Source organism: Oreochromis niloticus, linkage group LG6 (assembly GCF_001858045.2).
Source record: "Oreochromis niloticus isolate F11D_XX linkage group LG6, O_niloticus_UMD_NMBU, whole genome shotgun sequence".
NCBI lineage: Eukaryota > Metazoa > Chordata > Actinopteri > Cichliformes > Cichlidae > Oreochromis > Oreochromis niloticus.
This window is the reverse complement of record NC_031971.2, coordinates 9,858,834-9,875,194: the sequence shown is the minus strand read 5'-3', so window position 1 is coordinate 9,875,194 and position 16,361 is coordinate 9,858,834. Positions and strand designations below refer to the sequence as shown.

The window sequence follows — 16,361 nt, the reverse complement described above, 5'->3', positions numbered from 1 at the left end:
GAGGGGGTGCTCGGGAGTTACAGGAAGCTTTCTCTATGATGACGCCCATTCTTCAGGCACAGCTAGCAAAGCAGAGGATAACCTTTCATTGTAATCCACCGCATGCCCCCCATTTTGGGGGAGCATGGGAACGGGAGATAAGGTCGGTTAAGGGGGCACTCCAGGTCATCCTGAAGAATCAGATTGTGACGGAAGAAGTCCTCTGCACGGCTCTCCTTGAAGTAGAAGGGATCCTTAATGCGAAACCTCTTGGTTACGCATCCTCGGATATTGCTGATCCTGACCCCATTACACCAAATCTCCTGCTTATGGGGCGGCGGGACGCTTCACTGCCGCAGGTGATTTACGGACCAGGGCATTTTATCACCAGTCGAAGATGGAAACAAAGCCAGGTAATTGCTGACCACTTCTGGAGCCAGTTCATTCGGAGGTACCTCCCAGGTCTTCAGCTCAGACAGAAATGGCGTGATCTGACACCCGACCTCGCTGTAGGTCAGGTTGTCATGATCGTGGACTCGCAACTGCCCCGGGCCATGTGGCCAGTTGGGAAGATTTCAAAGGTGTTTCCCGGAGCAGATGGTGTAGTGCGTTCGGCGGAGGTGCAAGTAAAGGATCATACTTACATACGACCAGTTGTTAAGTTGGTCACCCTGCCTCAGATGCCAGAGGAAGAGACCTCCGCATAGTACAACACAGACTTTTTGTAATGATGTGTATTTGTTGCACAAATACAGGGGCGGCTGTAGAAAAGCCTGTGTTAGGGTGAACTACATTACCCAGCAGCCTCTGGGCAGTGATGGGATTCATGGGATTTCGGAGCTGGATGGTGTTTGTTCGTTCCTGGGCTGGCGATTGAGGAGAGAGCTGCTGGGAAGGGAAGCAAATAGCCCATCCTGTATTTGTTGGGGATGGTGTGCGTCAATTAAAAGTGAGTTAATGTTCCATGCTCAAGAAGTTTACCCTGCTACTTGTGTGTATTGGGTTTAGTGGCCGTTAGCATATGTGCTAGTTAGCGATAGCTATTACAGCCCAGTTATTTGATTGTTTTGGGCTTGTTCTTGCTCTGTTTGGTCCACCTGCCAATTGATGTGAATTTGTACACTGTGACAGCGCTGCATTACGTAGTGGTTAAGTAGGGGGCTGACTGTTTACTAGGTGCATCATCATAAGTGGGTCATCTCTTGTGTTGGAGTGCCCTCTTGTGGCGCCTTTTGGGTAGTGCCTCAGTAAATGTGAAACTGTGAGTGATATCAAACTGATTTGTGGTGGAGGGATTTGTTACCAGTTTTCTTAATCTTTGATCCGTATTCATGCCTGTTCTATTATTGTTCTGTTTCCTATGCCCTGTTCTTAATCATAGAAACCACACCATATCACCCCTCCACATCCTCCTACTGTATGCCATACCTTCCTGTACCATCCATCTGACCGCCAATAAACTCCACCTGTGGTAATCTAATCCCTGGATGTCAGCCTCTCCTTCTGACCGAGGATAGTTACTATTGCAGCACACCCCAGCATTAAACTGACGTACACCATTCTGTACAGGCACAATTTAATCAGCAACACTAAAAATGCCACCAGGTGAGTCCAAATGTTTAGGGTTTCATTGTGGCGCTGAAACAAGGACAGGAAGTAGTAGCGCCAGTTTTGGTTGGGGGGGGGGGCGGGGGCAGAGGGAGTGTTCCCCAGGGCGCCAAACAGGCTAGGACCGCCACTGCTGGATATTCTTGTGTAATTGCCACAGAATAATAAACAGAATAAATGGATCTCTTAAGATCTCACTGTTGGGTTTGTAAGGCCATGTTACTCCTAAATTTCTATCTTGTTCAAAGAGAAGATATAAAACAAAGTTCTAAGCTAATCGACCTTAGTGTTCTTCTTTTTTAAAAATAAGAATCGATAAGAGAATCGATGAAGAATCGAATCATTAAACAGAATCGAAAATGGAATCGGAATCGTGAAAATCTTATCAATACCCATCCCTAGTGGTGACAAAGAATCTCCAGGCCTAAGCTCGGTAATCAGCATTAACCAACAAAATATTAATACTGTGAGCTGAAAGGAGGCCATCTCTGATGTCTTTATATGTTGTGACCATTGTAGAGTCCAAGGTTGAAGATTCCTGTTAGTTGATGTTCAGTTTTTCCTGAATGATTTTAATATTCATTAGCAAACATGTGCATTTGTATGTTGTTTACACACCTTTCTACTCTGTGCCATTCATTCAATGATGATAATATTCTACTGTAAAAGACCATTGTCTTGCACATTAATACACTTCAAGAGCTCATCAAAGCAGAAAACTTAAAGTTTTTCTGATTAACAGTGAATCTCATGTTTTCTCATTTCCTTTAATACCTGCAGAATTTGTCTACAATTAAAACATTTTTAGAGTGTTCAGTCATCGTAAGGAAAAGAAACATTTATTCCTACCTGAGACAAACTGAATGAAACCCCAAACCAAAAATCCAGCTTCTGCCAAGATCATGACTGTTGTAGATTTCAGCTTCTCGTCAGAAAGTTAAGCGCATTGTTCTTCAAACAGGAAAAGCTTAAAAAAGATCTGACACGTATTAAAGTCAGTTCAGCCAAATATAAACTGCAGCTTTAACACCATTAAACTTCCTCTTGCATATTTTTAGACCAAGACAATGTCCCAGAGGTTTTTGTTGGATTTAGGTCAGGTGATCATGGGGACCAATCAATGGTATCAATTCTTTCATCTTCTAGGAACTGCTGGCAAACTCTCGTCACATGAGACCAGGCATTGTTGGTCCAGGAGGAACTCAGGACCCACTGCACCAGCCTGGGGTCTGACAGTGTGTGAAAGGATTTCATTCCAATACCTAATGGCAGCCTGTAGCCTGTAGACCCACCACCAAAACGCCAAAAAGGGTCACACTAAACAATGTTACAGGCAGAATAACATTCTCCATGGCTTCTTCAGACCCATTCAAATCCATCATATGTGCTCAGAGTAAACCTGCTGTCATCTGTGTAAAGCACAGCGAGTACTGAACCTGCAAATTCTGGCAAATGTCAGCTCCACAGTGCTCTGCAGTGAGCATAGGGTCTAATAGAGAATGTCAGACCTTCAGGCCACCCTCATGAAGTCTGTTTCTGATTGTTTGGTCAATGACATTAACATCAGTGGCCTGCTTGTAGGGCTCTGGCAGTGCTTGCTTTCCTAGTTATCTCCTGCACGATGGCCCACAAGAAGGAAATTTCAGTGGAAATTTAGTTGCTAATCACTGATTTTCTATATTTTATTTTATTACTGTTACTGTCTGATCTTTCTATCTAGTGAACAATACTGGTATACTGTACTGCCAGAAATATATTGTGAAAATAATCCATTCGTACTACAAAATCTAACTAAGTCAATTTCTCTAGTTCAGGGTGATGGGATGGAAATTAAGATAGAACGAGTTCAAGTTCAAGTGGCTTTTATTGTTTTTTCAACAATGTACAGTGGTACAGTACAGAGTAGAATGAGACAGCGTTCCTCTGAGACCCTGGTGCTACATATGATATATAAAAGACAATCACAGGACTATGTAAAGTGCAATGCGCAAAAATTGCAAAAATAAACAGGACAAGACAGTGCAACACTAAACAGAACAGGACAGTACAGACCCAAGACAGCCCAATGGAAATGTGCAAAATGCTGAGTATTGTGCAAAAGTAACTTGGTATCTGTAGGTGTGTGTGTGTGTGTGTGTGTCTGTCTGTGTGTGTGCGTGCGTGCCGACGGAGGTCAGAGACAGATAGAGGAAAACCCAGAAACCCAAAAGACCGTGGCCATCTGCAGCCCCCAAACGTACTGAGGACCTGAGGCCACACATACACCCAGCAGGAGGAGTAGGGAGGCACTACATGGAGCCACCATGGACAAAGAGCAAGAGCGCCAGAGAACAAGAGGCAACAGACAGCCAACCAAAGGTCCCAGGGCCCAGACACCCGACAGACCCCATTGGACCACAACCCCCAAGGAACCAGTCCAACAAGCACACCAAGATATCTGACCATTCATCATGGAAGTAACAAGTACCCACATCCTAGGAAGGCAGCAATGACCGGTGGGGAATGTTAGGGAGGGATAATCCCTCGACCGTGCCCTGCAGGGGCCAAGACTCTGTGAGGCCCATGTCCAGACCCAGCCACTCATTCACTCACACACACCCACAATCAGCAATACAAACATTAAAAGACTCATACATCCACATCAAGCTCCCCTCTGAAGTCCAGGCGACCAGAGATCCCCTCAGCCGGCCTGATCCCCAATAAAACAGTTTATTGGTGCCCCAGTTAGGTGCAGGAAACAGAGATATGAGAAGACCATTCTTTGATATTACTAAGAATGGTGATAAAAATATGCAGTGGAAAAATTCTTGAAGTTAAATTAAACTACTGCATTATGTGACTCTTCACTAGCCACTCTTTTATAAAAACCATCATGGAGGAGGAAGTGATTTAATGGTGTGAAAGCTGCACTCTGTTTATCTGTAGGTGCAGTGACATTTATAACTGTCAGTTCTGGTTTCATGATTTCCTTTGAACAAACTCACCTGTAAAGGATCATATATAAACAAACTTTCTGACTAGAAAACCTACAACAGTCATGATCTTGGCAGAAGCTGGATTTTTGTTTTTGGGTTTCATTCTGTGTCTCTCAGGTAGGAATGACTGTTTCTCCTCCTAATGATGACTGACGACTGTAAAAATGGTACAAGTGTAATCCTGCAGTTTTTAAAGGATGTTAGAAACATGAGATTCACAGTTAATCAACAAGACTTTAAAGTTCTTGGCTTTGATGAGCTCTTCAAGTTTATTAAAGTGCAAGGTTATCATCTTTTCTGATACAGTATTATCATCATAGAAAGATTAGCACAGAGTAGAAAGGTGTGTAAACATAAATCTGCACACTTCTGCAGACTTCGCATTTTCACCATGGCCTTGGCTCACTTGCAGTGACTTCCTGTTTCTTCACAGATGTTATGAGTGGACACTGAGCAGAGGTGTGTATGTTTTATATATTGCTGAAATTGCACCTCATAGAACTCATAATTACTGATTTTCTGCAGACTTTAACATCTGTTCCTCTGAAAAAGTCTCTGAAGCACGATAAACTGAAATAATAGTTGGTATCCCATCACAGTGAAAGTGCAACTCTGTTGCTGTACATATGCGTCTTGTTTCTATTGAGTTTTCTTCATTTCATAAACTGAAAGCAGAAGGATAATCTGCTATTGCTGGGCTGTGATGATGGTGGACCTCCAACTGACAGAGAGCAAAATAAGAAACTATAACCTGCATTACATGCAAAATTTCTTCCAAGGATCCAGGTCACAGCTGGCTGTAGTCAGTAATTAGCCACCCTACAGCATGGTGAAGGACTGCTCACTTTTTCACTGTAAGCCAACTTTAGAGTGATGAGCTTTACTAGTTTTACTGGTTTCTGGAGAAACAATCATTTGTCAGTAGATGATTTCATTTCAGCTGATCTCTAATGTCAGGCTTTACCTGTTCCAGAGCAAATAGTGCAGGCCTCAGATCAGTTCCTACTGAACTCCCTTCAACAGCTACAACATTAACATCAGTCTGAGCCCACAATCAAGGACTGCTGTTTGGCTTCGATATCTCACAACCTGTTTATCACAGTATCTTATTTGATAGAGACTGTACATCAATGCTTACGACACATCAGATTCTTTTCAGTCTCATGTTAGCTTTATGACTGAATGGACTTAAACAGTCATGATGTTTACCACTGATAGAATTCTCTCTGAATTCAACTACAGAAAAAAACTGTAAAAATCTTCTATTTAAATTATTTATGTTGTTTAATGAACCAAAAAAATCAATCTAAAATTAGTGATAAAGATCTAAATGGTTCAAAACTGTTTTAATAAACATTTGAACAACATTAAAAGATTCCCACAAACTGACATTATTTGTATGAGCCAAATATTTGAAGAAGTTCAAAATAAATGTATAATAACTGTCTCATCTCCTCAGATGAACCCTGATCTCATGTATGAAATGATCTCAGCTCAGTGAGCAGAGCAGGATGTGCATCACTAAATAACTACATGTTTATTTAAATGGACCTTTTCCTGTAAATGTTTTGTGTCTAAAATAACTTCAGTATCATAGCAGAGACACCACAGCTGTCTGTCAGTGTTTGTACTCTCTGTACTGGAACATAAAATACAGAAGAAATTAGCAGGAAAGCAGAAATACCTGAGCTTTTAAATGTAAAGATGTCTGATGATGGAGTGCATGTGACATCATTGTTGTGTAAAATAAAGAACATGCTTTGGGTTGAGTTATTTTCTGTGCGATTTGCAGCTTTGAATGTAAAAGCTGGACTGTTAGGACTGTTTACCTAAGAAGTTAAAGCTTTAAAGTCATCATGTCAGCAGGTTTAACATATATTAAGTTTTGTTTTTGTTTTTTAAACCTCAAAATAATCCCTGACAGCTTCATGTGTCTCTGCTCTCTCTGTGAGCACTAACACGTTTTTAATGATAATATAACAACATGTATTCATATCACATGTTTAATTGGGATACTGTGATAAACTAAAATAATAAAGCCCATAATTGTGATGATAAATATAAAGCAATTCATTCAATGGTTCTGTATTATGTGAACTGCCTCATGCAGTACATTGATTCTACACTAGAGGGCTCTTCTTTGAAGGAAAATAGAAATGAGGAAGTGCTGGTGTTAAAGCTGGATGCAGTTTGTCTGCAGACACACTCACACACGTCAGTTCTCAGCTTTTCCTGTTAGACGGCTGTTGATTTTTTAACATTTATTAATATTTTGGTATTTTCTAATTTCTGATGAGAGCAGCAGCAGTAATCATGTCTTTAAATTCATCATACAATCTTCTTTCTGAGGAGGTTGAGGATTCTCTGCAGTATCTTCTATTGACGTATGACTGAGAGATCTCTGATGTTGTACCTGAAATCTGATGGAGCCAATCTGTTTAGTCTACTGTACATCCGCTCCACTCTGCCCTTCACACACACAGTGACAGGCTTGAAGTGAAGTCTGCTGTCAGAGAAAATCTACCTGAAAAACTGATAAGTAGTGAGGAATGAAAGCGTGAATCCCAGTGAAGAAGAAACAAGCTTTATTAGTCACATACAGAGTACAACATGCAGTGAAATGTGTCATGTCCGAGCTGCAGACAGGCTGCAGACATAGGCGCGCCATTCCAGAGCTTGATGTTTTTGCTTGGGGGGCCTAGTCAGGACCCTTACTGGATACCGGGAGGGAATCAAACTTGCGACTTCCACTCCAAAGATGTGAAGTCTTACCACTACACAATCCAGCTGCCCTGGATTTCAGGTTGTGAAAGGAAGTGTCGACCATATTCATTCACATTGGTCTGTGTTTTCTGTTTGTATTGCTGATTTTGACTTTGAGTGACCGTAAAGGAATGAACTTTGTTCACTGACAGTGTTTTTGGAAGTATTCCCAAACCCATGCAGTAATTTACATGACAGAATCTTGCATGTTTTCATTGCAGCCTTTTTATTGTACACTACAGGAACAAAAAGGCCAACCACTATGAAACCACAAAAAATTGGTAGTTAGCGATTAAATTTCCACTGAAATTTCATTTTGTGGGCACATTTGTGGGAGAGAACTAGGAAAGCAAGCACTGCCAGAGCCCTACAAAATGACCTCCAGCAGGCCTCTGATGTTAGTGTTATTAACCAAACAATCAGAAACAGACTTCATGAGGGTGGCCTGAAGGTCTGACATCCTATATTGGACCCTGTCTGACCCTATACTTTACACAGATGAGAGCTGGTTTACTCTGAACACATATGATGGATTTGAAAGGGTCTGAAGAAGTCATGGAGAAAGTTATTCTGCCTTTAACATTGTTCAGCGTGATCGTTTTTTAACTGGGTCAGTGATGGTCAAGGGAGGCATATCCATGGAGGGATGCACAGACCTCTCCAGGCTAGACAACAAAACCCTGATTACCTGCCTAAATCCAATAGAAAACCTCTGGGACATTATGTCTTGGTCCAACATTGCCAGATTGGACCTCAGACTGTCCAGGAGCTCAGATATGTTTCTATGCATGCCTGATGATGCATAAAAGCAGAAAGGGAAAGTTACTGCAGTCAAATTTCATCAAAATGAATTAGTCTGCCACATCACTTTTTCACTCTGATTTTCAGGATGTTTTTTAATTCAACCCTCTGAAGGTTGATGGTTCTCATTTCCATCCAACAATTTGGTATCCACATGACTTTTTCCCCACTGAGATCAGATGAGGTGTTTTTTAAGCGTTACTTTCGTTGTTTGTTTGTTTTTAATTGTGTATGTATGAAAACAATACTACTGATTACTGATGTTCTCAAAGCAAATAAAGCATCTGTTTCTTACCTTGCTTGACAGGAACTATTTATATAAAAGACAGAAACACACTAAGCTTTACACTTCTCCAGCCTCAGTCAGGCAAATGGAGAGAAATTTATGCTGTTAAAAAAAAATCCTCAAGTTAAATTTAAGCTTTTTCATTACTTAGTTCTTTACTAGAAGTCTGCTCTTTCTAAAAAAAACACCATGCAGGAGGAAGTTGGATGGTGTTAAAGCTGCAGTTTATATTTGGCTGAACTGACTTTAATACGTATCAGTTCGGGTTTTTAAGCTTTTCCTGTGTGAAGAACAATTCGCTTAACTTTCTGACTAAAAGCTGAAATCTGACAGTCATGATCTTGGCAGAAGCTGGATTTTTGGTTTGGGGTTTCATTCAGTGTGTCTCAGGTAGGAATACATGTTTCTCCTCCCAATGATGACTGAATGTTTTAGACGTAGGAAAACTCTGAAAAGTTATTAAAGGATGTTAGAGAACATGAGATTCACTGTTAATCAGCAGGACTTAAAGTTTCCGCTTTAATGAGCTCTTGAAGTGAGCTAATGAATGTTAAAGCAGTTCTGAGAAAACTGAACAACAACTTACCAGAAAGCTGGAGTCTAAGATGATGTCAGTATACAAAGACATCAGAAACGGCCTCCTTTCAGCTCACTGTATAAATATTTTGTTGGTACGACATCATTACTGGAATAGTCCACTCCGAGCCCTGATAGTTATTCTAGTAAAACAACCAGAAAACAGTTATGTCAACAAAAACTTTAAACTCTCTGACAGAGGTTTGACTGCTGAAACATGTCAGAGTTTTTTAGGTTAGATTAGTTTTTAGGTCACTCGATAGTTAACGTGATCCTTTACATTGATACAAAGAGCAGCTGCAGCTTGACAGCAGAGTAAGGTCTACATCATCACAGCTGTTCATGCTCATTAAGCATCAGTCTGGAGATTCTTTGTCACCACAGACGTGTTTCCATCATAAACCAGATACAGACAACAGTTTTAACACCTCTGCAGCTTTCTGCTCTTTGAACAATAACTTATGATTAAAGACAACCTATAATATATAAAGTACAGACAAAACATCATTATAGGAGAAATAATTGCACGAAATATTTCATGTAAAAAGACGCAACATGCACATACACAGAAAAGACAAAAGGAAAGAAGGAAGTTAAACTTTGCTACGATGTGTTAGACAGCTGAATGTGTCATTTTTGGCATCTTTTTCATCATTCACACTGAAAGAGAGAAGTTGACCCAGCAAGACAGCGCTAGAGCTGTTTGTATTGTTTGAGTTGTTTTACATTGATACTGCATGATTTAAGCAACACGTAAATTCATCTAAGTTTTTACAGTACAAATATATAACATTATTATTTAGTGATGAATAATAAAAAGAAAAAAACAGGCAATAACAGCAATAACAAATCTGTTACTAATAAACTTCCTATTAAAGGTGTTAATGGAGGAGAAACCAGGATCTGTGCTCTCAAAGGTTCATCAGTGGATCTGCACTGCTCACATCAACATCTGACTTCAAGCAGCAAATGGTTCACTATACACTTGAATGGACCAAAGAGTGAGCTCTCTGTGGATGGACAACGTGTAACGTACAACATGTCTGAAGAGAAAAACCCAACTTTAACCATCAATGATCTAAGAGAGAGTGATGCAAACACTTACTGCTGTATGAAGACTACAGACAGTCCAGGACTCTGTTCACTCAGTCATATTACTCTTCAAGTTGTTACAGGTACAGTGACCTTTATTTATTACTAGTGATGGGTCCAGCAACACTGACGCACCGGCGCATGTATCAAGCTCACAGAGCGAAGCTTGTATCGGTGGGTGCGTCGCTTTAAGAAAAAGTCACGTGATCGATACAGCTGCTGTATCGCTCATTGCCAACGCACCAAACTGTCTTTAAAAGGCACCGCGTCCGCATCTGCCAACGGAATGAGTCGCCACCAAAAAAAACCCACAAAATTACTCTCGCAAAGACAAAAAAAAAAAATACACATCTCTCCATAACAAAATGGAGCCCGAAAGAAAAAGAAATGTTTCTGCTGTGTGGGATCATTTTGATCTTTTAACTGCAAATAAGGTCACTGTTTGTCTGTCTTTGTTTCAGTGTAATCTATCAGAATAGGAAAAACAGCAATGTGACTTGCAGTGTAAATTATTTCATTTTATGCAGGTTAAATGTTGCATCTGTTCTGCGGTGCTTTCTTACACAAACAAAAGCACCTCCTCAATGTTTAAGCATTACAGAGCCAAACATGAAAATGAGGAGACAAACACACTGAGAATGAACACAGGTCGGCCTATATTGACACTGAACAGCTTTATCATCTTTTTTTTTTTTTATTAATTTGTGTTTTATTATTTTGAAATCAAGCATCTAGGAAGACTGTTCTGGACCAGGCAGTCCTGAATTCTATTATAAAGGACTGCCAACCCCTTAGTATTGTGGAGAGTGTCGGAGAGAAACATTCCAAGATCAGAGGGTCCTTTAACGTACTGGGGGAATAGGAAGACATCTTATCAGAACCTTTTCCACCTGGCTTTACAGTTTTTGTGTACCCCAGCTTCATCTGTGCCTGTGAGTTTTCCAAAGCTGGGGAAATGGTGTCAAAAAAACGCAATAGACTGAATGCAAAAACATTGGATAAACTTATTTTTCTGAATAGAAATGTATAATAGACTCTGAGTCAATTACATTTAAATGGGTAATATTATATTCACAGTACTTTCATTTTAATTTTCACTTAATGTCATTGACAATGTATTTTAAAGATGTCTACAATATTTGCAATGTAAAAGATATAAAATGATTCCATGGAAAGTACAATACCTTACAGTGTATACAAGTATGACTAGGTCATTGAATCAGTGTCTGTTGTGAGTCTCAAGTAAGTTGCCTGAAATGATATTCAAGGTCCAGCAGGTGTCAGTACAGAGCAAAACAGCAACACTGTGTCGACACAGTATCAATACAGTTTGGGGAATGTGCTGAAACACTTCACGAGGCCTCATCTACCCATCACTACTTATTACACTACAAATGACATCATTGTATAAGTTGTTCTCCATCATCCTCTCAGAGCTGCAGGTAAAGGTGATTCCTGCCACAGAGGGACAGACAGTAACACTGATGTGCAGCAGCAGCTGTCCTCTGACTGAAAAGCCTGCAGCCTACATCTGGTACAAGAACAGAGAGTTTCTCTATGAGGACTGGTCTCCCTGGTACCAAGAGCTGCTCAGCAGTGAGGAAGCAGTCACATACTCCTGTGCTGTCAAAGGCTACGAGGACCTCAGAGCCCCTGAAGTCTCTGTGGGTGAGTCATGATGTTTATTGTCCCTACAAAACAAACAAAATGGCTCATACAGTGAATCATTTTAATCAATATTATTTCTTTATTTCAGGTTCCATCACAGAGACCTGCTTCAGTGTGACCTATGCTAAAGGGAGAATGTGTTCTTACAGGCAGACATCAGTAGATGAGCCGTGCTCCATCACATATCCCAGAGGTGAAGTTTCAATAAGGAAACATCTTCCACCAAACCTCGAATATATTTGTTTAACGTCAATTTTCCTTTTATAAGATGACGCTAAATATGACCTTTGTTAATAAATATGTTAGTACACATCCTAAAAACAGAAATAAAATGTTATACATCATTGTGTGTTATGAAAACTTCATTTATCATCTTTCAGAGCTTTGTGTTCAAAGAACTTCCTACACATCAGATAATGTCACACTGACCTGTAACAACAGCTGTAATCTGACCGACCCTAAAACTACATACACGTGGTACCAAAACCGAAGCAGAAATGACAAGAATGAAAATATTTCAATTCATATCTCTGCAAAAGACAAGTTCTCTTGTGCCGTAAAAGACCACGAGCATCTTCAGTCTGCAGAAGTCTGTGAGTAATTCATTTCATTTTTTTTCTTTCAGTTAATTATGAATAAAATTGTCAGCACACAGATCATTCAAACAACTTGAAATCTTCCATCTATATTTCAGGTGTTCAGGATAAAAACTGCTGGAGAGTGAATTATGTCAGCAGGAGAATCTGTGCTCTGGAAGGATCTTCAGTCAACATCACAAGTGAATACTCACATCCTGATAACAGGAAGTCAGAGTTTAAATGTTGGAGTAAAAAATGGAGAAAAGATAAAGTGGAAGTTGAAGAGCTGATTGAGGCTGCAGGTCGTGTGGAGTATCAGGACAACATGACGAACCAACACATCCTGACCATCAACAATCTGAAGAAGAATGACTCAGGAGGATACACATTCAGATTCAACAAAGATCATACAAGATGGACACAGTCTGATCTGCCTGGAGTCTTTTTGATTGTCACAGGTAAATCTAAACTCCTCACTCAGCAGACTTTACTCATTAATGTCTGAACAGGAGCAGAGGTGGAAGAAATATTCAGATCCTTTACTTCATCTAAAACACCACTATGTGAAAATACTCCACACAAATTCCTGCACTGAAAGATCGACTAAAAAAAGAAACAAAATATTATCTTTATTAAAAATGACAAAAAACTGTGGAAAAACTTGTAATTTGTAAAAGTACTTGTATTTGTTCAGGTCAGAAATAACTTGTAGACTAAAAAGTTTTCTGGCATATTACTTGTTACACCTTTTAAAAGTAATGCAGTATGCTACACTACTCACTGCATTACCTTCTCGTTATTCTGTCAACACAAAGCTGAAAACACAAAGCAAAGATTAAAACCAGCACAAAGAAACTTTATAGCGATGCCCAAAGTGATAAAATTAATGTCTTTGTGTACAATCCTGAGAGGGTGTAGATCGCTCCACCTTCTTCCTAATCCTGCACACAAACTGAAATCAGCTGATTATGGCAGGAAGGAAAAGCTTGTTTGATATTTTTTTGGTACAACAGGAGTAATGACATAATTGTATCTGTAATGTGATTAGTGAATTTAGTACAGTAACACATTACATTACTGAGTTACTGAAAAATGTTTTATGCTTACAACAATACGTTACACATAAGACTGTCAACGTTCCTCTTTCAGAGCTGAGAGTGAAGATGAGTCCTTCTGCAGTGGTGACAGAGGGTCAGAGAGTCACACTGACCTGCAGTACCAGCTGTCCTCTGACTGACAACACAAACTACATTTGGTACTTGAACAGTCGACCTCTGACCCCGAGAGAGAACCAGAACAAACATCTGATCCTAGACCCAGTCAGCAGGGAGGATGCAGGAAGCTACTCCTGTGCTGTGAAAACCAACAAAGATATCAGCTCTGCTCCAAAGACTCTCACTGTCCAAAGTATCACAGGAACATGGACACCAGCAGCTGCAGGAGTTTCTGCTGCTCTGCTGCTTTTAATACTTCTCACTGTCTGCTGGTGTGTATGGTAAGCAACAACTGGTTCGGTTCAAAGCTATACATTCAGTCTTTGCGCTGAAATCACTTATTTTCCTGTTAATTCATTTTAACCAGGAAACAGAGAACTTCTGCTCAGTCTCCAACAACTGAAAGCTCTGACCAAATTGAACAGGTAAAGATTAGAGTTTGTGGATTATCTTTCCAGTGGTCATTTCATTTTTCCCAACATACAGTAAAAGGAGTCAAGTTTAAAGTGCAGAATAAATTAATGCTGTTTGTTTCCATCAGCTCAGCCTTGGTCCTGTTAATGACATCTCAACACAACCAAAGGAGGAGGATGAAGTCCACTACAGCAGAGTCAACTTTAAAAATAAACATGTGGTTCCTCTTTGTTCCACCGTACAGTCAGATCAGCCCAGAGAACAGGAGTGTTCTCATTATGCTGCTGTCAGATTCAGCTCTGACGGAGCATCTGGTGTCACTCCAGCAGACACAGACTTACAGACGTACTCTTCTGTAAAGCTTTGAGAGAGATACTGTGTTCAACAGCCACATATCCAATACCCTGCTGTCATGGCAGAGTACAACCTGAAGAGCTCACCAGAAACTCAACAACCTAATCAGAGGAATAATGGTCAGTTTGTAGTGGTGGCTGATAATGAAACAAGTCCTCAGCAGGGAACAAGTGCCTGTTAATGAATGCAGCACATAAACCTACATAACTGAATGCAGCAGGGTGTTACGTGTGTGTTTATCAGTTCGCCATCTTAACTATCTCTGGACGTCATTTTCCTTCTCTCTTTTTTGACACCACCCTCTACTGGTGCAGTTTGGTATCTAACATTACAGGACACAACACAGTTGTTGACAGCTGTTACAATGAATGATGTGTGCATAGTGTGATATGGTTCATTGAGCATTACTGTGTCTCTCTTTGACATTCTAGTCCACATTTATTGTGCTTCAGCCTGCAGCGCTTTTATCTCCCTCTTCTGGCAGCGAGTGTAACTACAAAAACATCCGAAGGTTGATTATGAGTACAACTCCAACAAGCAGAGCCACACAAATTAGATTTAATCCTTCCTCCAAACTGAGTTTCATTTCTTTGAGTTCTTCTTCTGACTCTTACTCCAACCTGATATATGGCCTCCATCTTTGTCAGAGCTGCTTCTCTTCTCAGCTGTAACAGATTATTGTTTGGGATAAAAAGCTTCACTTCAGGTGCTCTAGCACAAGAATGTTGCCACACACAACTGAGGTGTGGTTGGATTGTTTGAAGAAAATCCTCCTGTGTGTTTTCCAACACTTTCTTTATTGTGGGATGTCATTATTTTATAACTTTCTTTACCTTAAAAAAATATAATTATCTCCTATGTATGAAATACATAAGAAACTAAAACGGTCGATCACTGTCTTACTCAGTTTGATCTGAGTTTGAGCAGTTCCAGTTCTTAATGTCTGCTGTACAAGTCTGAATGCACTGATCTTGTTCTCTGATTAAATATTTGTCTTAACAAGCAGCTGGACAGGCATACCTAATAAATTGGCCAGTGAGTGTTCCAGTGCTGTTGTGATGTATTATACAGTAGTTCGTGCTACGTTCTCATTTTGTATGTTTCTGCATCGTCTGTTTTCTGATGAGTGTAGCTTCACATGTGTCACAGTCCTGGGTCAGTCACCCAGTGTTTTCACTTTTGTAATATTATTGATCTTTGTTTTCATTATGATTTCACTGCTAGTGTTTTGGTTTCTGTTTAGTACTTCTAGCTCTCCAGTTTTTCTTGTTTTACGATTTCTAGTTCTTGGGTCCTGTACTCCGTGTCCCCTCTGTGTAGCATCAAGTCCTTGCCCCTGTGCTGGTTGTGTTTCCTGTTTTATTTTGAAGGTCCGTGTCTCATGTCACTGTATTCTGTTTTGCTTCCTCCCTCTCTCGTCATGTTGACTTAGGTTCAGCTGTGTCTCACTCCTGTGTGCCATTTCCTCGTTTCCTTCTGTATATATTTAGTCTGTGTCTTTTGCTCTTTGTTGGTCTGTCTGTGTATCATTCCACTGTGTTACTGCTGCTCTCAGTCTCCTCCCATTTCCAAGTTTGGCTAGTTCTGCTTTCAGGTTCTGGTAATTTTAATCTGAGATTTCCCAGTTTAGGGTTTTGTAAGTTTTTTATGTTTCCTCCTGTTCTGGCTTTGTTCAACCCTCAATAAAGCCTCACTTTTAGTTATCATTCACCTGCGTCTCCGTTTGCCTCTGCACATTGTGACAACATATATTGTTTTGCTTTTCTCTATTTCAGAAGTTGCATTTTTGTAAAGTTTCACATAAATCCTTCACATTTAATTTTTATGTCTGAACTCCACATGAGGCACACTTTTTTACAAAGTGAGAAAGTTTTGATAAAAGTATTAAACCATTTGGTGTCGAAGTCTCAAAACAGCATTTCAAGGTCTTTACTCACCGGTCACAGAGTTGAACTCATTTACTTGCATGTTTCTTTTCTTATCTGTGTGGATATTACAGTGGAGGGGACAGGGGGTAAAGGTCAGATTGGCAAAGATAGAAGAAAAAAGCAGA

General features: G+C 40.1%; 1 protein-coding gene and 3 long non-coding RNA genes across 4 annotated transcripts in view; 3 read left to right on the top strand and 1 right to left on the bottom strand.

Annotated features, from left to right (window-relative positions):
* Positions 1-16,361, top strand: part of LOC102080661 (uncharacterized) — a 125,730-nt gene that overhangs the window by 76,823 nt on the left and 32,546 nt on the right. The window lies entirely within an intron of this gene.
* On the top strand, positions 814-1,459 carry LOC109202700 (uncharacterized). The gene is made up of 2 exons (XR_002062645.2): positions 814-928; positions 1,361-1,459. It is a non-coding gene; the product is annotated as an uncharacterized LOC109202700 (long non-coding RNA).
* LOC112847057 (uncharacterized) lies at positions 8,353-10,195 on the bottom strand. Its single transcript, XR_003220370.1, has 3 exons — positions 10,094-10,195; positions 8,999-9,131; positions 8,353-8,860 (listed from the first exon to the last, which is right to left on the bottom strand). It is a non-coding gene; the product is annotated as an uncharacterized LOC112847057 (long non-coding RNA).
* LOC112847052 (sialoadhesin-like) lies at positions 12,135-16,130 on the top strand. The gene is made up of 5 exons (XM_025907716.1): positions 12,135-12,341; positions 12,443-12,784; positions 13,476-13,821; positions 13,908-13,965; positions 14,082-16,130. Exons 2-5 carry the CDS (start codon positions 12,652-12,654, stop codon positions 14,319-14,321), a joined length of 777 nt encoding a protein of 258 aa, XP_025763501.1. The 5' UTR covers positions 12,135-12,341; positions 12,443-12,651; the 3' UTR covers positions 14,322-16,130.

Coding starts and splice junctions, on each gene's coding strand:
- LOC112847052 (XM_025907716.1), top strand. CDS start 12,652: ATGACGAACCAACACATCCTGACCATCAACAATCTGAAGAAGAATGAC. Junction 13,822..13,907: donor ACTGTCTGCTGGTGTGTATG/GTAAGCAACAAC, acceptor CATTTTAACCAG/GAAACAGAGAACTTCTGCTC. Junction 13,966..14,081: donor GCTCTGACCAAATTGAACAG/GTAAAGATTAGA, acceptor TGTTTCCATCAG/CTCAGCCTTGGTCCTGTTAA.